General features: G+C 44.2%; 1 protein-coding gene and 1 pseudogene across 1 annotated transcript; one reads left to right on the top strand and one right to left on the bottom strand.

Annotated features, from left to right (window-relative positions):
* On the bottom strand, positions 1,072-2,993 carry LOC111589253 (uncharacterized; annotated as a pseudogene).
* On the top strand, positions 3,354-12,450 carry LOC103637892 (STOREKEEPER protein). Its single transcript, XM_008660910.4, has 2 exons — positions 3,354-4,589; positions 12,125-12,450. The coding sequence occupies exon 1, from the start codon at positions 3,652-3,654 to the stop codon at positions 4,582-4,584; it is 933 nt and encodes a 310-aa protein (XP_008659132.1). The 5' UTR covers positions 3,354-3,651; the 3' UTR covers positions 4,585-4,589; positions 12,125-12,450.
* Positions 12,451-24,085: the final 11,635 nt, after the last annotated feature.

Below are 24,085 nucleotides of genomic sequence, written 5' to 3'. Positions count from 1 at the left end.
TGTCATAGATATAGACATAAACACACATGTGGTGTAGCGGTAGCTACTACTTATATTTGCCTAAGGGGTCACAGGTTTGAATCCCATTGGAGGCATTTGTGTTTTTTAAATTTAGCTAGACGTTCCCATTGGGGTCATTTTTGTTTTTATTTTATTTTATGGGAAAGGTAGAATAAAGATTAGGAATGACAGAACATAGGAATGGGCTGAGGAGGGGGAATGGGAAAGACATAACAAGGAATGAGAATGTCAGAACACAGAATGACAAACTACCCTTGCAGCCTTAATAAGTAGTAGAGATGGTCTAAAACAACATTTAAACTCCACATTTTAGCGTTTATAAGCATTTTAAACTGTAAAACGCAGTTTTTATGCGTTCTAGACCATTAGCTACTTTGGTTCCAATCCGTCAGTTACTTTCGGGCCCAGTCTGTATCAGTCTCCACGGGCTTGCTCTACCTCTGCCTTGAAACACTATTGTACACTGTAGATGACACTGTTTTACAGAGTATTGTTTAAAATAGGATGAGAGATAAGAAATATGATATGATACCTGCTGGATATAGCCTCGTCACCTCACATCATGGCCCATTGCAAATTGCATAGGTTTATTGGAATGCATAATTCTCACAAGGAAAAATAAGATTCAAATAAACTCTTCTTAAGAGAAATTTTTTACCTAAACTCCTAAATATACTTTTGGGGTTTACAATAAGTGAGAGAGGCTATGAAAAGCTATTTTGTCAGTTTTATCTGTTTTCAGTTTTTAGAGCATTTTAAAAAGACTTTCACCCATAAGTTGTTTTAATAATGAATGTTACTTGGTAAAAAAAACTCTATAAAGTTGTTAGTAAAGTCATGCCAGATAGGACCGGTGATCACCACAGCAAGACCACGAAGATGCAACAAAGTTGTATACTATTTCAAGCTCCACAACTTTTATACAGTAAAAGACTGTACATCCTTCGTTTTTTTAATTTATTTATCGCGTTTTATTAGTTCATTGAATTTCGAGAACGAGAGGGAGTATGTAGTATAAACTGCCGTCGTGGCTAGCACACGCACTGAACTACACAGATAGTCTTAGGGGCATGCTGCTGTTGTGCCCTCCAACCGGAAGTGCTCAAGCGGGCGACCGTCGAGGCCTTTGCTGTACGAGTACCCGACGAACTCTCTAGCCGTGACGCTCTTGTAGAGCGGGGGGCTGCTGCTGCCGCCGCCATCCGTGATGATGGGCCCATAAAGCCTCGTAGACCTCTTCACGTCCGCGTTGAAGAAGCACGCCACCGATACCCTCGGCGTGTCCTTGCTCTTGTTCGCGAGGACCCGGTGCTCCACGCTCCTGAACCGGTCGTTGCTCACAAGCTGCATGCACAGCACAGCACAGCACGTGGGCAAGGCGCGACAACAGTCGGCCGGAGTGGGGGTTAGGTGGCGTTTGGTTTGCGAAATGTAACGTAAATGATAATAGTAACGATTCACATTCGAATACCGACGGTAACAAATTTGAATAATGTGGTATCCATTTGTAGTGTGGTATCGATTACGGTTAGAGTTAAACAAACATGATTTAATGTTATCGATTTCTCATTGCGTTATCAATATATGAACCAAACGACACATTATATGCAAACAATTTCCAGCGAAATGGAGATCCAGACGATATGATGTGGAGAGAGAGTGTGTGTGTGGGCCTGAAGAATGTCGCCGATGTTGACGATCAGAGCGCCGGGCAGGGGAGGGACGTCCACCCAGCCGCCGCGGTCGAGGAGCACCTGCAAACCGCCCATGGCGTCCTGCAGGAGGACGGTGAGGAAGGTGGCGTCGGCGTGCCTGCTAGTGCCGAGGGTGAGGTGCGGCTCCGGGCACGGCGGGTAGTAGTGGCTCGCCACGTTGAGGCTCCGCGCGCAGCCCATCTCGCGCAGGTGGTCGCTGGGCAGGCCGAGGGACTCCGACAGGAGCTCCAACACCCGCAGCGCCAGCTCCGTCGCCGCGTCGCCGTACTCCAGCATCGCGCCCCTTTCACCCGATCAGTCGGTCGTGAGTCGTGACTCGTGAAGTATACAGTATATATCGCGGTAGTATGGAGCACGGATCAGAAACTCGGTACCTGACAGCCTCGGGCAGCTCTTCCGGGCGCGGCGGGTCGGGCGCCAGCTCGCAGAAGAGGGTGTCGCGCCAGCTGGCGGCCGCCGACTGGAAGAGGTCGTAGTTGGAGGTGAACCTCACCTTGCGCGCGGTGTCCCTGGTGTAGAAGCGGCGCTTCGCCTCCGCCTGCTGCTCGTTGAACCGCCTCACCCCGGCGAGCGCGGCGGCCATGAGCTCCCGCGGCACGCCGTGGTTGACCACCTGGAAGAACCCCGCGGTCTCGGCCGCGCGCCTCACCCGCGCGGCCACCTCTTGTCGCGGCGCAGCCGCGAGGTCGATGACCGGGATGATGCCGGCGGCCTCGCCGGTGGGGGACGGCGGCGGGCACGAGGTCGTCGCCTCCAGGGACTCCGGCGGGCCGGTGGCGGAAGATGGCCGTAATGGCCGTGACGCCGGCGTCCACGAGCCCCTTCACGCCCGCCTTGGTGTCGTCGAACGCTTGCAGCTCGCGCCGCCGCCGGTCAAAGCCGTCGGAGGCCGCATGGGCTTCCGGTTCGGCGGCCGACATCGATGGTGTAGTCGTTGGTTTGGCTCTGCGCGCGACGGGTGAGAGGGAGGTGGACACAAATATTTTTTTTCCCCAGGATTCGCGATATTTTCCAGTCCCAAAGCGATGGGAAACTCCGTTCCCCTCAGAGGCAGACCACGACCATGTGATATTTTCGCCTCGCAAATGCACGGCTCCATTCCCTCAGTCGAGCAAGTCCAGTCCAGTCCAGCGCACCTCAAAGTCGCAACGGCCACTTAAGTCATGAACTCATGATTCAGAATCTGGTCACCATGGACTCCAGAGCTCAGAGCAGGCCTGCTGCTGGCTGCCGGTGTTTACCAACTAGTACATCTTAAATTGCAGATGCCGTTAAAAGCGTAGACTGACTTAGGGCTAGTTTAACAACCCCATTTTTACGTGGAATTTCAAATTTCTCAAAGAAATTGAACTAATTTTACTTGAGAAAAATGAAAACCCTTGGAAAAATGTGGTTTTCAAACTAGCTTAAGCTCTTTTTTATCTGCTTCAATCACATACATACCGATCATAAAAAAACAACACATCGATCATTAACAGGTAGACACATGTCAAAAATCCAGAGCAGGCGTTCGATCGATCAGCAGCCTGCAGCAGCGGCAGGGTGAGCCACCGCGCCGTGCGAGTGACGTCACGCTCGGAGCGCAGGCTTTGGAAGTGGAACAGCGCGAGCGACACGGGGGCATGCCGACGGAGCTGCCGCGACGAAACGCACGAAGAAACCGTACCGTTGTCACTTGTCAGGTTCGCAGCTTGTCAACCGGCCCGCCGCAACTCGAGTACTCGCCACGCGCGCCACGCCGCGCGCCGCCGCTCCCTTCCCGAGCCCCGACTCCGTCCGGAGTGCTGCAACCTGCGCCGCTGCCCACCGGACTCCTCTTCCCCTTCCGCCTCGGCTTCCCGATCCCCTTCCCGTCCCGAGCCCTGCCGAAATTCGAATCGCCCGCCTCCCGAGCCCTCGCCCCCCCGCGCCGCCGATGCCCTCCAAGCGGCCGTCCCCGCACGCCATGGACGAAGCCGCCTCCGCCACCGCCGCCGCCGCCGCCGCCACCGCGCGCCTCCGTCCCTCCACCCCGCGCTCCAAGAAGCGCACCTCCCGCTCCAAGTCCCGCGGCCGCCGCCGCTCCCCGAACCCTAACCCTAGCTCCCGCCGCGAGGGCTCCGCGGACCACGCCTCCGCCGCGCCCTCCCGCAAGAGCGACCGCAAGCCCAAGCCGCGCTCCTTCCCGGACTCCGCCACGCTCGCCACGGCCATGGCCTCGGTCTCCGCCGCCGCCGCCGCGGCCCCGTCGTCCGGCGCGGGGCGTGGCAGCGCGGGCGCCGTCCAGAAGCTCTGGAGCGAGGCCGACGAGATCGCGCTGCTCACGGGCGCTGCCGCCTTCAAGGACCGCACCGGCATTGCGCCGCGCCTCCCGGACATGGGCGAGCTGTTCGACTCCATCAGGGACTCCCTCGCACCGCATCTCGACCAGGCCAAGGTGTACTACAAGCTCAAGCGCCTCAAGAGCAAGTTCCAGCACTCCGTGCCGGGTGACTCCAGCACCGCGCACGAGCACCGGCTGCGCGACCTGGGCGCAGCCCTCTGGGGCGCCGAGCTCACGCGCCCTGAAGAGAACGCTGCCGAGGAGGCCGCCGATGCAGACGACATTGACGGGAATAGGGAGGGGGCCGTGAAGCTTCCTATGGTTAAGGAGGTGCTTGGAGAGTACTGGAGGCTGAACGGGCAGACCATGTCAGGTGTGTCACTGGAGAAGGGGTTGGCGCTGCTTGGGTCGCAGGAGGCTAGTGACACCGAGGTCAAATGGAGGCGACAGCTTGAGGCAGATATGCGCATGCAGATGCGCCGCCATGATCTGGAAAAGGAGGTCTATGGCCTGCTCATCGATGCCATCAAAGGCCTAGGGCCTTAACTTGGGTACAGATTTTACCATTCTCTGTGATCTGTGAGAGAGATCAATTTAGTTCTGTTGTTTCAATTGCTTGGACTAATTAGACTGTTTTTCTTTGCGTTTATCATCAGTTTACATTTCGGTTAAGGTGCAAATGATGTTAAACTTACATCGGAAAACTGGCATGCTCTATTCACTATTAATTAGTGGGATTTAGTCATCTAAAATTACCATGTTTGTTTGATTTACTCAAGTCATGAGGGTTGATTGTGTTGACAATTTAGTCTCTTTTCCTTCCTCTAGCCTCAATGGTATAGTAGCCAATTTTTGTCTCAAAGCGCAGAAAATAATGAAATTTGGCATACTATTAAGAAGTTAGGCTATGCCATCCGTTTCTTTTTACATTTACCATGCAATGTTTGTAGCATGATATTTCTTTGAAGGAAAATTAACAGTTTTCTTCAGGGATTTTCTTTCTTTTGTTTACAAAGTGGAACTGTTTGGTTGTCTTCATTCCAGAATCCAGAGCTCTAGCTTTCATAGTAAAATAGGACATGACACATTCATACATATGGCAGGTGTTTGTTTTGGGAACTATTGAGCTCAAGTTTTTGTATCACAATATTAGTGTGTAGAATAGGTGTCAATCTTCTAGAGTTAAGCTTGCCATGGATATTTGAGTTGCATTTTTTTTATTCATCATGAGTTTATCATGGAATAAGTCACGAAGTTATGCTTCATTTTAGTTGGTTGGCATGCTCCCTCGTATCTTCTTTATCCATTTGAAAAGCAAACCGATTGCATGCCTGTCTGCTTTATTTTTCTTGTCGAGTAGAATTGTGTTTGTAGCTTGGTTTCTTTGACATCTCAGTTCTACCATCTACTGCAAACTAGCTGTTTTATTTCTGAGTGCCCGGCAGGATTAGCGCATTTTCACAGCTTTTATGCGATAGCTTAGATGTTTGAATTAGCTGCTACATTTAATGTGTTTCATTGCATATTAGCATATTGTACTATTGTATAATTTCTTGTGTTTTTTTTGAAAGGATAGCATGTTGTTGTGATTATTCGACCTGGCATTTAGAATTATCTTTGCAGTTTGCTTTATTTCCCTTCCCAGTTTTACCCTCGATGTCAAAACCACCATTCTTATCCCAAAAAGTTTACTAATTACTATTTTGGCATGGTCTTGGTAGTTGGTACTTGGTAAGACAGGTTAGGTATTGGATTGATGACCCTAAAACCAATGTTTTTCACATGATACATTCCCTGTTCTTAAGGCGTCGCCTAGGCCTAGGCGTCCAAGCGGAGCTCCAACGCCTAGGCGCCTTGCCCGCCTACCTCGCCTAGGGGCCGCCTAGGCGTCCAGGCGGTGGTCCAACGCCTTGGCTCGCCTTACCGCTTTAAAAACCATGGATACATTATTCTTGGTTTTACGAATAAAGGTGATACTTCTAGCATAATCTGTTCTAAAACTTTTCTAGGCGCTAATTAGGCGATTGGGTGGTGTCTAGGAGGTGTATGCTTAGGTAGTCTATGTAGATAAGCACTAAGCAGAATATTTAATTGATTTTCAACAAGTCAGCATCCATTTAGCATGAATAACAAATTATTCCATGCGCTAAATTGGCATAAGTGACATAATTAATTTCAAGCCAAGATTGTGAAACTCATTTGTGTATTTTTTCCCAATCAAGCATCCACGTTTCAAGCCAGCAATCTATTTGATGCTAGATGCTAAAAGTTTATTGTTCTCTTTGTGCCTCTTGTGGTTTAGGTCAAGGTCATTGGTACCATGGTTGTTTCAGTACCCTTGTAAGGGTCGGCTCACACATATTTTTGTTTAAAATATGCCTTGTGGTTTACAATTTGGCTAAAGGAACCTGCTTTAAATATATATACCTGGAGAGAGTACCACTGTTGGATCTGGTTGCAGTGTTTGAAAGAACTAGTCAAGTATGCAAATCTAATATGTTGTATACATGTTACATGTGCACAACTATAGTTCAAGTTGTGTAGTTATTTGAGATTTTGGCATATGGGGTATCACTAATGCATCAATCATGTTTTTGCATCCGAGGGTTCTACTTGTGTGGGGGAATTCTTAAGACATCAAACCTTTGTTATTTTCGAAAGCCCCCTAGCCGAGTTGGTTAGGTGGTATGAGTAGCACTCCTTAGGTCTTGATTCGAATCCTAGTGGGAGCGAATTTTAGGTTGAGGTTAAAAAAGGTCACTCGCTGGTTCCCCTGGTTGTGTGCACACGAGATGGACTGACCTATGGGGGCGGATCCTCGTGTAGGGGCTGGGAGAGCTCAAAGCACGAGTAAAGATCTGTCCTATAGGGGGCGGACCCTCTGTTGCACGGGGGACCAGCTTTCGTGACCTTTCTCGGTCGGGGCTCCGATTGAGCTTCTTCTTAATATAATACCGTGGGGGCGGTCTTTCCCCTACCGACCGAGTTTTTTCAATAAAAATACTTTGTGGTTGTATGTTGCCTTGGGTTCTCCTTGATGGATAATGACAATCTTGGCTTAGGCATTTGATTTTGGAATGTTGGAACTTGGTTGGACTTTGCAACATTGAGAAGACAAGGCAAACTATATTATGATTGGCATGTCTTCTATTCCATTGACAATTGTGTGCCCTTTCTACGGCAGTCAACCATCTAGTTTGTTTTCTTGACATGTCTTCTATTCCATGGACAATTATGGCGTGCCCTCCATCGTACGACAGCCAACCATTTAGTTTGTTTTCCTAAATGGGTTCACAATAGATCTGCTTCCTCCACATTTGGCAGGTCACCTTTTGGTGTCGACCACTTATTATTTGAATTGCCAACTTGCCATGCAAGGAGTTCCATCCTCCATAATGTTGGGATATGCCACATGGCTGTGATTTCTCCGTCTTTGTTGTGTGTGTTGTCTTTGTTGTTATCTCTTTTTGTTCTCTTTGTTTGATGTGGGGTTGAATGTGGTGGATAATGAGATTAGTGCCCATTTATTCCCTACTATATTTATCGGTTAAGTGTTCCAGTTATATAGTTTAGTATCAGTGATGAATCAAGCATTACCAATCAAATAGAATTTCTATACCAGTATAACAAAAAAATCCACCTGAATACAGTCTTCAAAATCCTATGTGGTACAAAATCCATGCCCTCTATTAGCTGGATTTACTATTACTTTTCTTTGTCCCCTAAATTGACGTTCTACCACAATGTCAACATAAGTTTAGAGCCCCATATGGGAACACACCAGAAAGGGCTTCTACTTTGGGTCATGTTGGAAGTTTAAACTCTACCAAATGGTCTCTTGCAAAAGTGATTTGCGTGCGAAGCAGGGTGAAGACGGAGCCGTTTTTTTGTGAAGGACTAATGGAGCCCGAAATTGTGGCTTCAATCCGCTCTGTTGAGGGTCGCATAAGAAAATGACTCCTGTGACCTCCTCTGGCTCTAGAAGTAGAACCTCTCCTCTCTCTGGTGGAGGACTCGCTCATGCATGCACCCCGAGTAGAGCCTTGTAGAGGCCAATAGCTGGGCAAAGGTTGGCTAGACCAGGAGGTGATTGATGGACCTAGTGCTGCCACATTGGAAGCTAGGATGTGATGGTTTTTGCAAATCTCGATCGCAATTGACACAAGCGTGGTCCTTGCTGTCTGACCTTGATTGGCTCTTGCGCGTAGTGTCCCACATCGGTGGATGCAGTGTGCGGTGTGAGGATCAGGTGATGTCATGGCCACTCCTTTTCCCTTAGAAAAATAAAAGAAGAAATACGGAGCAATACATGTATACATGGACTTCGGACCACAATCCAAGTCGAGAATTTACAGTAATGTAATAATGCCTTTTCCTTATCAATTGCATTAAAAAGCAAATGAAAAAAGATTAGAGAAAATCAAGTTCCTAAAAATAGTAATAGCTAGGCGCTACATGGGCATTAGATATATTCTATTCATTTATGAAAAAACAAGAGATGTTTTGCCAAACATTTTTCAAAGTGCTTCAACTCCACCAAAGAAGCCACTTCTACATTGAGACAGAGCTGGAGCCCTGCCAAACCTAAGAGGCACCTAGAATCATACGGGGTTCCACATTCCGTGGAACGTGGTTCTAGATCGAGGGATGGGAACCATGCGGAACGACGACGATTCCATGGCCGGAACGTGATCTGTGCTCTAGCGGAACATGATCAGGAACGACGACGATTCCATGGCCGGAACATGATCTGTGCTCGAGTGGAACATATTTATGCATAAACACACTGAGGAAGCTAGCTATGTCATTATAATTGATCTTAGACTCACTCACATAAGATAAAACTATGGAAGTCAACAATGCCGATAAACTAGCTAAGTCATTATAATCGATTTTAAGACTTAAATCTTATATAAGATGAACAATGCTGGGAACCTCGTTCCACATTATCGTTTCGAAATTACATGGTTCACGTTCCGGTTATCGAATAAACCATACAAGGAGGTATACCTCATTCGTTCCATGCCTCCAAAAATTGGCGATCCTCAACCTGTGTTCCTGTTCCTCGATCCCTTCGTCCCGGGAACCTGGCTTTTTAGTGCCAAACAGGCCCTCATTGCAAGGCATTAAGATAGAAAACACCTAGCTAACTTGTTCTTTGTCCGCTCCCCTCCCCATGAGGGCCCAACACTCACCCACCAACCCAACCCATTGAAGTTCTAAATTCTAATACAAAGCGTGCTAAAGTTTAAATCTTATCCCCCCCCTACCAGTTTCACAAGGAGTTAATATGGAAAGGATGCAACAATTTATGATACCCAAAGCAATTTGTTAATCATAATATTGGATTGCATCCCATGAGGGGCATTTTGACCTACCTGCCAAATCCGTATTTCTTTGGTTTTGGTGTAGCTAAGCCATTTGGTTGTACTCTTCTTTCATTTGTCATGTGCTCTCTCTTTATCTATGATGTATCGTTTTTGCCGCTTACATAATGTGGGCAGCAATGGTTTCAAGTCGCCCGACTAGCTAGTCGAGACACCTGGGCGACCAGGCGACTAATCGCGATTAGTCGACGATTAGGTCGACTAATCGGGTCCTGGTCGACCTGGTCGTCCCTACTGGCCCTCCTGCATATTTACAGGTACAGGACCTATATATATAATTATATATATGTGTAATAATGTAATATTGATATATATATGCATAGCATATAGCAATAATGCAATATAGCATATAGGAGGCAATATCAAAGTAACCAAATTACCAAACAAAACAAATATGAATACTAGAACAGTAGAACTGGACAGTGGACAATTCAGATTTCAGAACATCATAGAAATTCAGATTTCAGAATTCAGACTTACTAGTATATAAATGCCAAGTAGGCAAGTACATAACAGAACTACAGACTTACTATTGACCTAAAGCAGTAGAGCCTCATCCAATTGAAAAGCAGCATCACTAGCAGCCCCTCCACCTGACTTAGAGTCTTCTTCCTCATCCACTTCTCCTTGAGTTTGTACTGGCGCCGAGCAGGGTGCAGGCAGGTTGCTGGGCCGCTGCGCCGAGGATGGTGAGCAGTTGAGCACTGACTCACTGAGCCGCCGAGCAGGGGAGAGAGGTGAGCAGCCGCCAGAGAAGGGGAGAGAGGCGAGCAGGGTGCAAGGAGAGACCAGCCGCCAAAACAGATAATTTGGAGCAAGGCAGCAAGCAGCCGACAGCTCTATTTACCTAAAACCCTAAGGGTTACACTAAATGGGCCTTAACTAGACGTCCAGCCCAAAGTAAAAAAAGGCCAGCCGCCAGCCAGAGAATAGCTAGTCGTCCACAGCTTAATTGGACGATTAATCGTCCCTGGTCGACGACTAATCGGACGACTGGACGATTAGTCGACCTAATCGGGTCGGATGCCCTGGTCGGTCCACTAAAACCGACTAGACCGACTAATCACGATTAATCGCGATTAGTCGGACGACTTGAAATCATTGGTGGGCAGTACTTTCTCTCGAGAACATTGGGATTTTCATGCCACTCTAGTTTAGAATTCGTTTGGAGTTGTGCTTTGTCCATCTTTCTCTGATCCAAAACCAAGCATGACCATGGACCCAATTGCCCTCAGGCTGAGACAATCAAAGGCACAGAATCAGAGGAATGCATCGAATGGAGGACAGACCATAAATCAACCGACCGCCAAGGGATTACAAATCATGGCTGAAGGAATCTGTGACAGACTGGTTATTGCCACATCAAAAAGTAGTTGCCACCCCCACATCGAGGAAGACGAGCCTCTGATACTACCTGACATACCCATGATTGCTGTTAAGATCAATCTGAGGATGCCAGTAGAAAAAAAAGAAGGAAAATCAGAGGCTAGATGATCTAGATAACACGAGGAAGAACCTTCCTTTCCTGTCTGTTCTGTTTCTTTAATTTCTCTATTTTATTTCTTGCTCTCACTGTCCAGGCTCTTGGAACTTATACGCACGTCTTCCGCCTGGGTCCCATGGGTGGTTAGCCCATTGTCAGTTAAATCTAGGCGTTGGATTTCGGACGCCTAGGGCTGGATTCACTGTCTGTTCCAGGTTGCCTGGCCAGGACAGAATCAAGTACTGATAGGACATCAGTCATTGCAGGAAACAATGTTTTTATTATAAAAAAACAATGATAGCACAATTGTTTTTAAGGAATCTTTCGGTGTAATGTTCTGGCAGCTTCCAGTTACACTCATGGAATTTGCCTAAATCTTCTGAAAGTATTTGGAGATAATTTTAGCACCATGAGTATCTTTTCCCTTTTTGAATGGGGGTAACCATGGGAGTTCTAAAAGCACCTGAATTTGTGCTATATACACGTCTGTGGGGGATATCTCATGTCTAAAGCAAAATGTGGTTGCATGGCGCTCGTATTGGTGGTGCATTTTGTTGTGCTTTTTGCTGATAATTCTTTCATTTGTTCTAACATAACATTGAATTTTTTGCATCATTTGTTGCTTGATTTTGGTTATCGCATTGGTTAGTAACCATTTTCCAGCTGGAAATTTACTAGACTAACACTTCTTTCAGTTAGATTTGTTCTGCTGTGACTTCTATTTGACAAAAGCTGCCATTTTGGACTACTTTGTTTCTATGGATTTGTACATACCATAGGAATTTTTGTGTTTGAGGAAAAATATCTGTAGTAATTGTCATGTGCTTCGGTAAAATTGCTAGCCAAAAAAAGAAGTCTTTTATTAGAACCTTGTAGTAATTTACTTGTATAGATTCCCCAAAAGGCAAAAACCCACATAATGAAAACAAAATTTGCTTCTTGCACATGCTACACCATTTGAATATTGCAAGTTGTGACAAGCACAGTGCATGTTGTGCTCTTAGTTATGTTATGCTTTTTTAAGAGCCTAATTAAGATCTTTCAGCTCATTTTAGTACTCTCTACTGACATTTTTATTTTCTGCTACCGAATGTAGTGAAAGCAACTCTTTCAAAACCTGTATTCAGATAGTCCTAGTTATACCTTTGGAATATTTGCATAGTTTTGATTGTAAGGAAACTGTTTATCTGCTACTAAAGCTGAATTTCTTTTGCAGATGCAGTTGATGGAGTACATAGCTGGATACATAGGTGGGATGTTATTTTGTAGGCTGATCAACGCGACCTCTTGGTTGCTGACTGACAAACCTAACACGGTGTGAGGTGATGTAGGGGGGTTTGCACGAATCAGTGGTCTCAATTTATGTCTAGTTCTTGAACTATTCAATGATTGTCTAAGTCGCTTAGGTCTGGAGATGTTCATTTCACTAATGTATCAGCTTGGTCTGTGATCAGACAGCCTTCATACTAACGCTACATTTTCTGTAAATCATTCGCCAAGTATTATTGCGATGATGATGATGCTGTGTTTCAGAATGGTCAACGAGGCCGACTGTTTAACTGAGCTGAATGTTATTTGAGCAAGTACATGACGATTGGTGCCGACACCGTCGCCACCACCGTTGGAGAAGCGCAAGAGAAAATCAACCATCTTGTGTTTACAGGTTCGTTGAGCAGCTAAAGGAGTTGGAAGAGCCAGATGCCGGCTTCCTTGTGCCGGGTGCCTCGATCGGGGGATCTGTTTTCGTGCAGAGACATGTGTGCATTCCTCTGTGGCTGCAGCCAGTGGAGAATTCTTGCTCTTGAAGGGTGTTTATTTCTAGGCACTAATTTTTTGTCCTTCCATTTGATTTCATTTTAGTTTTTAAATTATTAAATATAGAAACTAAAAGAAAATTTTAGTTTTTATATTTAGCAATTTAGTGACTAAAATAAAATAAAATAGAGGGACTAAAAATTAGTCTCTAGAAACCAAACATCCTACAATCAGGGTCCAGTATAATATCTTGAGCAATTTTCTGACCAAATAGAGCAGACAGATGAGGCTATAATCCCATGTGAAATAATTTGCGCCATAGATATCCGTAAATTCGAAGTGAACCGATGTATCAAGAGTCGTATCAGGTAAGGGTGCACTACTGTGTTCTTGCTCTAATACTATCCTTCAATCTGCAGTGACTGCTCGCTGCTGGATGGGTAGGCCGTAGGCTTCATGCGTGGCCAGATCTAAACCCCACATCTGTCGAATTGCAGCTTCGACTAAAATGTCAGATTTGTGATTAGGACGACTGAATTGAGGGCACTCGGTGGTGCATGCAGTGGCGCGGCAGCAGCAAAGGACTCGAAGCCTCCCTGTTGCCCAAGGACGCTCAGAGGGAGACGTCGCTCCTCTCTAGATCTCTCTCGCGCGCGTTTTCGATTAGGATGAATGAATAAACAAACGGGTCCCAGTGGCCTACATTGCACACTCGAGTGTTGCGAATTCACGATCACGTACTGCCAAAAGGCACACACAGACAACGACCACGCCTTGCTTGCCGTTGTTGCATTGCATTGGTGTATCCACTAGCAGCCGGCCGGGGCCCTCCGTTTGTGCGAGCGTACTTGTGACTTGTGAGGGAGACGACGAGTCAGCATTTTGCTTGCCATCGCCCATCGGTGTATCAGCTACTGTAGACTCCTTGCCATCAGCGTCGTTATACCCGTGTCATCAGCAGAGCAGCTGGCTAGCCATTGCACTCTCGCCATTGCACGTTGACGACAGCAGGGTGTGCCTCAAACTCAAAGCGCAGCTGGCTAGCTGTCTGAGATCTTTGGCTGCCCCCTCTGCTACGATTTCTTTTTCGCGAGAACGCTGGGCAAAGCCAGGTGGATCGATCCGGTCCATATGGTCTTGCAGCTTGCACGGCAAGATCATGGCGCATTGGACAGCGTGTTTACACTGTCGTCGTCTATGCCTCCTGAAAAAATAATCACGACAGACTAGCTAGTGCTAGTCACCGTGCCACTAGCTTAAAAAAGCTAGTGCATGGGCTTGTGGCCTGGTGATTAGTTTAGTTTAGTTTACCCACACGGCTTTACCACCGTCCAATTTGCATCGGTGGTAAGCAAGGACACAAACCTTCATCAGGGAATCCTAGGACTTACCAAATTGGACACAGGGAGGTTAGTTAGACCGACGACGACGACGACCTAGCTCCCAGATGTCAGGACACAGATTGCATTACCCTTGTATCTGAATCTGTTGCTCTGTCGCCAAGCTGAAACCAATCATCGATCAGCAAATTGTCATATTATGTTTTATTATGTTAAACGACCGAAGCAGTGGCGGATGATCTAGAGGGTGGTGGTCGACAGGGTATGTAGTAGGCCCCGGCTGGCCCACCCTCTGATTTTGATCATGATTCTGATTCTGATTTTGATTTATTTGGATCCCCATGCATGCATGGATTATTCAATTTTCCACGCTGTTTCTCGTGAGCAAATGGCGCGCCGTACGTGGTTGCCGGCACGTCATCGCCAATCTACGCGCACGCACGTCGTGGATGGAGCTCTCCCCCCCCCCCCCCCCCCCCCCCCCCCCCCCCCCCCTCCCTTTGCGCGCGCCAATCAGGGCCGGAGCTTTCCGGAGGTCAAACAGTAATAAGGAGATCCGCATCGGCACCGCGTATAGCTAGCTAGGTTTCAGACCCCGGCCCCATGAAAATGCAGCGCGTGCAGGAAGCTAGCCAGGGAGGGGAGAGGTCCACGGACGACTGCATGCATGAAGGCGATCGAGCAGGCTCCAGCTACCGTTGCAAATCCTCGCAGGAGCGCACCACGCCCCCGCCGAGAGGAGAGGACTCATCAGCAAGCACTACTAGGCAGCCCGGCCGGCCGGTTGATTGCATAATTGTTAGGTGAATGAATGAATGCCTTGCTCGCCTGGTCTTGCTTGCCAGGAGATTAAAGCTAGGTTGTCTTTGCCCCGCCGATCCAACACTGCTCGATCGTGTCCCGTCCCGTCTCGTCTCGTCTCTTTGGTTCGATGTGATGCCTACTTAAAGCTAGCTAGCTGGATCGGAAGGAGAAAAAAAGAAGAAGAAGAAAGGAAGACGTGGAGAGATATGCTAGCTAGCTAGCTAGCTTTTCGTTCGTCTGCTTTGGGCAGATGGACTCCTCTGCGGTGCATGCGCGTTTGTTGCAACACCGGGAAAGGTCTCTGGAGGGGTAATTGGTATTCTAATCTGTGGATGCAACCGAGGACAGCAATGGCGCGTTCTATGTTTCTTGCACTGGTCCGGAAGAATCTACATGTGTGTGTGTGTAGTGTATCAACTTTATTTAAAGTCAAAACATGTGCACCTTTAACTATAGATCAGAGAGTTGCAGTTGCAACGGTTTATATAATAATATCAACATAGTAGTAATGTTCTTAGTTTTTCAGACACCAGCTGGCATTTGTTTGCACGCAACCGCAGTTATGACAAAAACAAAACCACGCTTTGTTACTACTAGCTAGCTAGTGCCCCGTGTCCCTTTAACCTTTTCGACCAATGCAATGCAACTTTGTACTACTACACTTGCAGTTAGTACGTCGTACAGGAACAGAACTAGTTGGCAAAATTAACATTTCTTAACCTTTTTCATCTACACGTACTAGTACTTCCCAGCTAGGCCATCTTCCCCTCAACCTCTCCTACTACTTTTTCTTCTTCCTTGCATTGTAATCAGCAGCTTTGCATACGAGATTCATTGCTTCTTTTGGGTTGCGTTCTGCCTTGGGCTATTCCTCGCCATCTTTGGGAAGGAAGAGTTGCGCAAACTCTCCCTCTTTCCCACCTTTTGGCAATAGGAATGGGCGGCCGGCGACAGGTGCGCAAAAAAGAGTGATTTCAAGGGTGAATCCAGGTTTGCACACGCTCACAGTTAGAGCTGAAAACGGGACGACATTTATCAATATATATATATATATATATAAAACATAGCACAAATAGTGACGCTGGCATACATCTACATATAATCACCTACTCCCTCCGGTTTCCTATTAGTTGTCATTTTGGATAAGGTTCGAGTCAAACTTATAAAATTTTGACTACAAATAACTATTTTGTTATTTAGTTTTGGAACCTAATATTTATATGCGTCAATTTGTCATAAAAAGTACTTTTATAAAAGTATAAATGCATTAAGAGTTCATTTGTATTTTAACAAAAAACATTGGTCAAAGTTATATTTTGGAGACCGTGTCGTTGTCCTAAACGACAATTAATAGGAAACCGGAGGGAGTATATATGTAAACGCACGCACACACTCACACCTACCCCTTCCTGATTTAGTCCGCTGAAAGAATCGACATGTCCAAGAGTAGTAGAGATTGAGTTGGACTTTTCTATTTTCTTTCTTTTTTTATATAAAATTTAAAGCTCGTTAATTAATGCACCCACTTCACCTCTTTTCTAGGACTAGGAAGCATTTCTATCTAATGAGTAAGGGTTCCACGTCCTAGTTTCAAAACTATACTACCGTGGCAATTCTAGAAATATAATACTGCATTATAATTGTTCAAAAGTAAATGCTCAAAGTCATTTAAGATTTAGTATCGATGTTTTCTCGAGGTACCGACGAGTCGGTACTCTCCACTAACCCTCGTTGGAGCATATCCGCGCAAGGGAGTCGCTCTCACTTGATCTAAGCAAAAACCAAGTACTCTCTACGAACTGGTTCTTTGCCATTCCACCACGGTGAACCTCCCACAACCATGTACACTTTAAGCTCGGTCAACCACAAGCTCTCCGAGTGATCACCGAAGTCCCAATTACCTTCAAACCTTCTAGGTGATGCGGATCACCAAGAATAACAAGCAAGAACTCTCACTTGACATATCCAAGTTAATGAGAATGGTGGATGCGCTGGTGGGAACGGTGACACCTAGAAGAGGGTGAATTAGACAATCTAATTTCTCTCTAAACTAAAGGGACTCTAGTTTCTTCTAGTCAAAACCTATGCAATAACTAAACTATTTTATATGCAACTACAATTTTAATTAAGTATTTCTATCTCTACCGTAAAGAGTTACGCAACCTAGGTTTCAAATATATCCACTAGACTATTACTAAGCTAGGAAGGTAAAGCACACAACCAACACAACATAATATAAATGCAAAGCTGAAGTGCCATATATATATATAAACTCTTATTGATGACTTTGATATTTTTATCGAGGTATTAAGAAGTACGCAAGCTTCACTCTAATCCTTGTTTGAGTCCCATGCAAGGACCAAGCTCCTAATTAGATAAATACTTAGTTAACCATGGGCCTCTCCATGTGTAAGTGATGTTGTAGTTGTGGCCTCCCTTGGATGCTCCCTACCATCTCCAATATCGAGTTTCTAGCAAAAACACATTGGGCCTCATTCCATCCGGCCAGTACATGGTGGCAACCACACCACAAACATAGTTGAAATCCAACGCTTCCCCGGTAATAACCCAACACTTCCTTTTGTAATAACTCAATGCTTCTTCTGTAATAATTGAATGTTTCGTCGGTAATAACTCAACGCTTCATCAGTAATAATCTAGCGTTTTGTCAGTAAATAACTCAATGTTTCGTTAGTAATAACCGAACATTTATTCACTGCATTTATTCACTGCTAGAATTATTACTGAGTGAATGATGTAAAATTACTGGCCGGTGACTGCAATATTACTGACTACATCTATTACTGAGCGATTACTGCTGTAAAATTACTGATTGATGACTGCAATATTACTGATTATTGAGCGATGACTGCAGTAAAATTACTAACTGATGACTGCAGCAAATTTCTAATTACATCTATTACTAAGCGATTACTGCTGTAAAAATACTGACTGGTGACTGCAATATTACTGATTGTATCTATTAATGAACGATTACTTCGGTAAAATTGTTGTATGATGACTGCAATATTACCGACTGCATATATTACTGAGCGATTACTATAAAATTACTGGGTGTATGTGCGTACAAAAAATGAAGCAGCATACAAGCAAAAAATGAAAAATGTGACAATGACCAACAAGAGTTACAAGCAAGAACTCTCACTCTACCTATCTAAGACTAATGAGAATGATGTATGCACACATGCTTCTCTCAATACACTGGTTGTTGGGGGCCTCTATTACCTAAGGTCCTCAAAGTGTCACATTATGTACTAAAGTATGTTTCAGATGCTATCAAAGAGTGACAAAGCCAACCTTCGTCCAAACTTGTGTACAAAGAGGAAGCGAAGTTGAGGAACTACATCTTCGAATGGTTAGCATACGAATGAAGTCAAAAGGAGAAGCTTCGGCTTTGGAGCATAAACACACAAAGCGGAAAAGGGAAAGAAGAATCCAAAAGCTTGGCCAGGATGATATATAGGAAAAAAGATGACTTTACCCCTGCAAAGTCTATAGATCATGTAAATAGGACATGTGGACATGTCTACAATTTCATACGAAGTTGTACATCACCACTATAAATAGAAGAATAGTGTCATGCATTGGGGGGGTTGAGAACAAACCGCCTTGGAATTTCTCCGCCTTCGAAGGTGTTTTATCTCATCTTCGTGTTCCTTTCTATAAGGCAAATGGTATCTTTGTAATCATTTATAATGAAAGAAGGCATAATTGAGTTAATTGTCTCAGATGTTTTGCCATGTTATTTTTACCACGTTTAGTTGTATAATTCCTTTACACTCAATATGCTTTAAGAATTCATTCTTATTCAACTTTCTCCCTTTAGTCAACTCCTTCGTAGGAGGGAGCTTACTAAAGGGAGGAAGGAGAATCTTCTCATTTGTGTTGCCTTGTTCTTGGTTTCTCTTAGGAGCCAAAAGTAAGTAACCAACACTAGTGAGGCCGCCAATCACACAATTATCAACTCTCAAGTTTCTCACTAGGTAAAGGCTCTTCCTCACACTCTAAAGGGTTTCTACAACTGTTAAAATGAGCAAGTGATCTCATATGGACAAAGTGGGATAGATATAAATAGCCCCAAGCCAAGTACCTAGCTGTTCTCCCTCCACTCAACTTTCATGGGACACCGTACATCTCCGGTGCACACCAACTCTCTTCATCGAACACGTCTGATGTACCTCCAATGGCTAGTTTTAGAAACTAGCAGTTATTGTGCTTGTATTTCGTGATGTGTCTAGTGTCTCATCGAATACATATATAGCTTCCTGAGTTTCTTATCTGATACCATGTTCGGTGTAGTACCAAACACATTCGATGAACGTTAGGCTTCAAACACTCATACATATAACTCTCTGGGTGCCTTGTCCGTTGCATACTAGACATGACAGTGCTAATGTTGCCCTAAACATCACAATCTTCCTATCTAGTGCACTTGTTTCAATAACTTTTTTGAGTTGGATTTGATCTCAAAACAACTAATGTGCTATCATGGGTTTACCCAACACTACCTTTTCACAATTGTGCATCACAACTCTACACTAGGCTTACCTAGGTCAAACTATCAATCCATTCCCCCTTTATAGTATGATCAAAGAAAAAAAAATAAAGGCCATATTGCTAGTGTATATGTCAAACAACTCCTCGATACTTAGAACTACCTGATCTTTAACTTTCTTGCACATACTTTGAAAACTAATGATTGATCTTCATCAATAGGGACATGAATACCGTAGAAGTCCAACTAATCTTTATTATTATGACCTAACTCAATTTGTCTCAGTAAAATACACGTTAGTCACAATAATATTGCATTGTTATTAATCTCTAAAGTTCAACTTGGGGTCGAGATGCTTTGAAGCATCTCTCAGAAATGGTTGGACTATTAGATCTCTACTTGGGATCAAGATTGATGAAATCACTACATGTGTCTCGTTGTTAACGTCATGTTTACAATGGAACGTTGTGTTTACAATGTCCAGTGTCGTCCCTGAAGGGTGATAGAACGACGCCGCGGATCCGGTCCCCCTTAGGCCATATGGCCCCATCTCATACACACAAATAATATTAATAGTATAAGGTTACTCTATTTATGTATATAATGAACGTATAGTATGTACGGTTAGAAAAACAAGTAATATATTATCCTTTTACTTATTATTATTTATTTGTTTGGTTAGTGAAATTGAATAGATTGGTCTATTGTTACATCAAAATTCATATGATGAACCCATGATAAATCAACTCATCTAGAATAAAGTGACTTCTCAAACTAAAAACACCACATTGATTGAGACGGTGATAGAAGATGCCTCGCAACACCCTCGCAGAAGCATAAACAATTTGTCAAGGTTATATTTTTTAAAGATCATATTAAGTTTTTATTGACAAAAAATATATGTAATTTTGACAAGGGCCTCTATTTAAAATTTCGTTTCGGGCCCCTAAAAGGTTAGGACCGCCATAGACATTGTGGAATGAAACTAAAGTTTAATAACTTCATTAAAACCATCATTAGATTTAAAATAAGAAATGAATATGCAAATTTACATTCTAACTTCATAACTATTCTAATAAATGCAAAACAATACAAAAATAGAACATTAAGAATTCACAAAATAAATGGTTTATAATATCAACATTAAACATAAAAAACGTATTATTACATTGTAAAGAATTGGGATTTAAGAGAGAAAAAGTAGGGCTTGACTTTTTTTGACGAAGGGGCGAAGCCCCCTATTTCATTAAGAAATGGGAAAGTTTGAAACAACCGCCACCCCGCGGCATAACATCCCAAAAGATCGAACACGGCCAATACCCTATCTAGATTCTAACCACTATCACGCTAGATCAGTAAGGAGCCTACGATAGCAGGAAAAGTTTTGGCCTACGATGAACTACATAAGACTTTCTTATTTACAGCCCAACAGGACAGGCAGAAGCCACAAAAGGAACTGAACAGTCTAGCCAACAAAAGACAGACAACTATCAACATCAACTTCCAAGTTCCAGCTTCCAGATCAACCATAAATACGCCTGTCGAGAGGGCACCGCCCCAAGGCCCTTCTGAAAGCTTCACTTGCCGTCTTTCGGATTAGCTTGCTTCCTAGCACCACCATTCTTTGCTCCTTCTTTTTCTGACGAGTAGCCCAAGAGTCCAGCCAGAAGCAGCAAAGAAAAATGATGTTAGAAGGATCAAGTAAATGACTTTTTCCAAAGCACCAATCATTTCTAGTGCGCCAAATAGCCCAGAATAAAGCACCACAACCAAATAACACTAAATGAGTCATTTTGTCTTTTGGTTTACATAACCAATTGTCATACAGATTTTTGATACTTTTCGGAATCAGCCTTAAATTCAAGGCAACTTGAATTACTCTCCACATATATTTAGCAATGGGGCACTGAAAAAACAGGTGATCGATAGATTCATCCACCCCACAGAAACAACAATTCAAAAAACCAATCCAGCTCCTTTTCTTCAGGTTGTCCTTAGTAAGAATTTTATTTCTTACCACTAACCAAAAGAAAACCTTGATTTTATAAGGCAATTTAGATTTCCACAAAAACTTATATGGAATCAAAATTTGATCTTCCATTTTCTTTTTGTACAAAGAATTAACTGAGAAGCCTTTTTTCCCCAGAATCCACACAATTTTATCCTCTTGATCAGATAGAATTACCTGATTACAACAATTTATCAATTCATCGAATAACAACCTCAAATTACCCACAATCCTTCTTCTGAAAGTAAGAGACTCAAAATTCGATGTGAAAACCTCATTAACAGAAACATCTTTATCATAGGCCAAGTCAAAAAGAACAGGAAACTGGTAAGACAGAGGTTGATTACCAATCCAATTACTTTTCCAAAAACTAGTCTTCAAGCCATTAACAGAAACATCTTTCCTTATGAATTACAGTTTCGAAGACATTTAATTTTAATAGTTTTACAAGTTCAATTAACTTTGCTTAAAACAGCATTATTGGACTAATCAGCTCACTGCTATATCTCACGCAAAAAAATATTTATGCCCGACATTACTTGCGTCTGCCTCATCCTCTATTTCACTCGCGTCCAATGTGACCAAGACACTATCCGCATTCACGTCTACGTTCTACACTATTCTATCGTCCGACAGCACCGCAGTGCGACAACCATGTACTCAATGGTGAACACCTTTTGTGTTCCTGCGGTGCATAGCTTGATAGATCGACACTACGCGTGAGACCCTTGCACCTCCAATGTTGCCGGCACAGGAAACACTAGCTAGGCAATCAACGCCGACAGGGACAACTTCCTCCCAGCTGCTTCTGCTTTACCCAGAGCCGGGGACAGTAGATCACTGGACGCTCGATTAGTTATATATATTAAATCGCATAGAATCTTGTACTGCAATGGATTATAATGGAATTTGGGTGCACGAGTGACTCGGATCCATCGATAGCAACACCCTGCAGCCGTCTCCATCGAGCTCAACACCCAGGAGACGGATCTTAAGCTTAGATGTATATCACTATTGAAAATGAGAATATCTCGAGCGGTGCAATTACCGACAGAGAATTAGAAATTACCGATAAAAAATCAATCCCATCGTGAAAATCTTGGTTTCTAGTAGTGTACGGTATACTGCACATTGTGCGTACGTCTCTCTATGCTATTTGTTACCTAGGTGAAGCTTCACCTAATCGATAATTACTGAACCATCATCCCACCACCACCCCATCCATTTCCCTCCCAACCCACCGCCTCACACACGTTCATGCAAAAAAATAGGGGACTTAATTAGGAGAGTTGATTAGCTGATTTGATTTTTTAATGACATTTATGAACACTATAAATCATGGGATTCCCTTTTCGCCGTGCACACGGAAAATATGGTATGCTGGACACTGGTTGGTGCACCCCAGGTTTGAGCATATATAGTGTCTGATATTGCATACATATTGTTACAATGATCAACGAGATGTCACGTACGACCATAGCGTAACAGAAGTACATGAATCGAGATAGTTACCATAAATTCCGAGCCAACATGAGAGACGTGGATATCTGTGGTGCGTCATATTCATGATTGTAAAATTCTCAAGTTTGAGCGTAAATAGTGTTAAATATAGCATAAATATTGTTACAATAGTCAGCGTGATGTCACGTAAGACTCCCGCGTAACAGACGTGCGTGAATCCAGGTGGTTACCGTAAACACCGAGTCAACGTAAGAGACATGGATATCTCTGGGACGTGGTATTTATGATCATAATGTTCTCTAGTTTAAGCGTAAATAGTGTCAGATATAACATAAATATTGATATAAAACTCAGCGCGATGTCAAGTACAATCCCCGCGCAATAGACATGCGTGAGTCTAGATGGTTATCGTAAATACCGAGCTAACGTGAGCGACATGGGTATCTCTGGGACGTGGTATTAATGATCGTAAAATACTCAAGTTTGAGTGTAATTAGTGTCAGATATAGCATAATTGTTGTTACAATGGTCAGTGTGGTGTCACGTACAACCCCTCCATAACAGACATCCTTTGTTGATGCATATTTGGAGCTTGTCCTAGCCTTCAGGGCGATGACAAGGTTGGTTAGGCACTCGGGGTGTTGGACATCATGGATGAAGCTGACGTGAAGGAGCTTGTCGATATCAGTGGACATGAACGTATGCCTCTTTGCAAAGTGAAAGTCGCCTAGAGGGGGTGAATAGGGCGAATCTGAAATTTACAAACTTAATCACAACTACAAGCCGGGTTAGCGTTAGAAATATAAACGAGTCCGAGAGAGAGGGCGCAAAACAAATCGTGAGCGAATAAAGAGCGAGACACGATGATTTGTTTTACCGAGGTTCAGTTTTTGCAAACCTACTCCCCGTTGAGGTGGTCACAAAGACCGGGTCTCTTTCAACCCTTTCCCTCTCTCAAACGGTCACCTAGACCGAGTGAGCTTCTCTTCTCAATCAATTGGAACACAAAGTTCCCGCAAGGACCACCACACAATTGGTGTCTCTTGCCTCGCTTACAAATGAGTTTGATCGCAAGAAGAATGAGAAAGAAAGAAGCAATCCAAGTGCAAGAGCTCAAATGAACACAACAAATCTCTCTCACTAATCACTAAAGCTTTGTGTGGAGTTTGGAGAGGATTTGATCTCTTTGGTGTGTCTTGTATTGAATACTAGCTCTTGTAAGTAGTTGGAAGATGGAAAACTTGGATGACTTGAATGTGGGGGTGGTTGGGGTATTTATAGCCCCAACCACCA

This window comes from Zea mays, chromosome 9 (genome assembly GCF_902167145.1).
Source record: "Zea mays cultivar B73 chromosome 9, Zm-B73-REFERENCE-NAM-5.0, whole genome shotgun sequence".
Classification (NCBI taxonomy): Eukaryota; Viridiplantae; Streptophyta; class Magnoliopsida; order Poales; family Poaceae; genus Zea; species Zea mays.
This window is presented reverse-complemented; position numbering and strand designations above follow the sequence as displayed.

Bases quoted from the DNA above. Each gene is read 5' to 3' on its own strand.
- LOC103637892 (XM_008660910.4), top strand. From the start codon at position 3,652: ATGCCCTCCAAGCGGCCGTCCCCGCACGCCATGGACGAAGCCGCCTCC.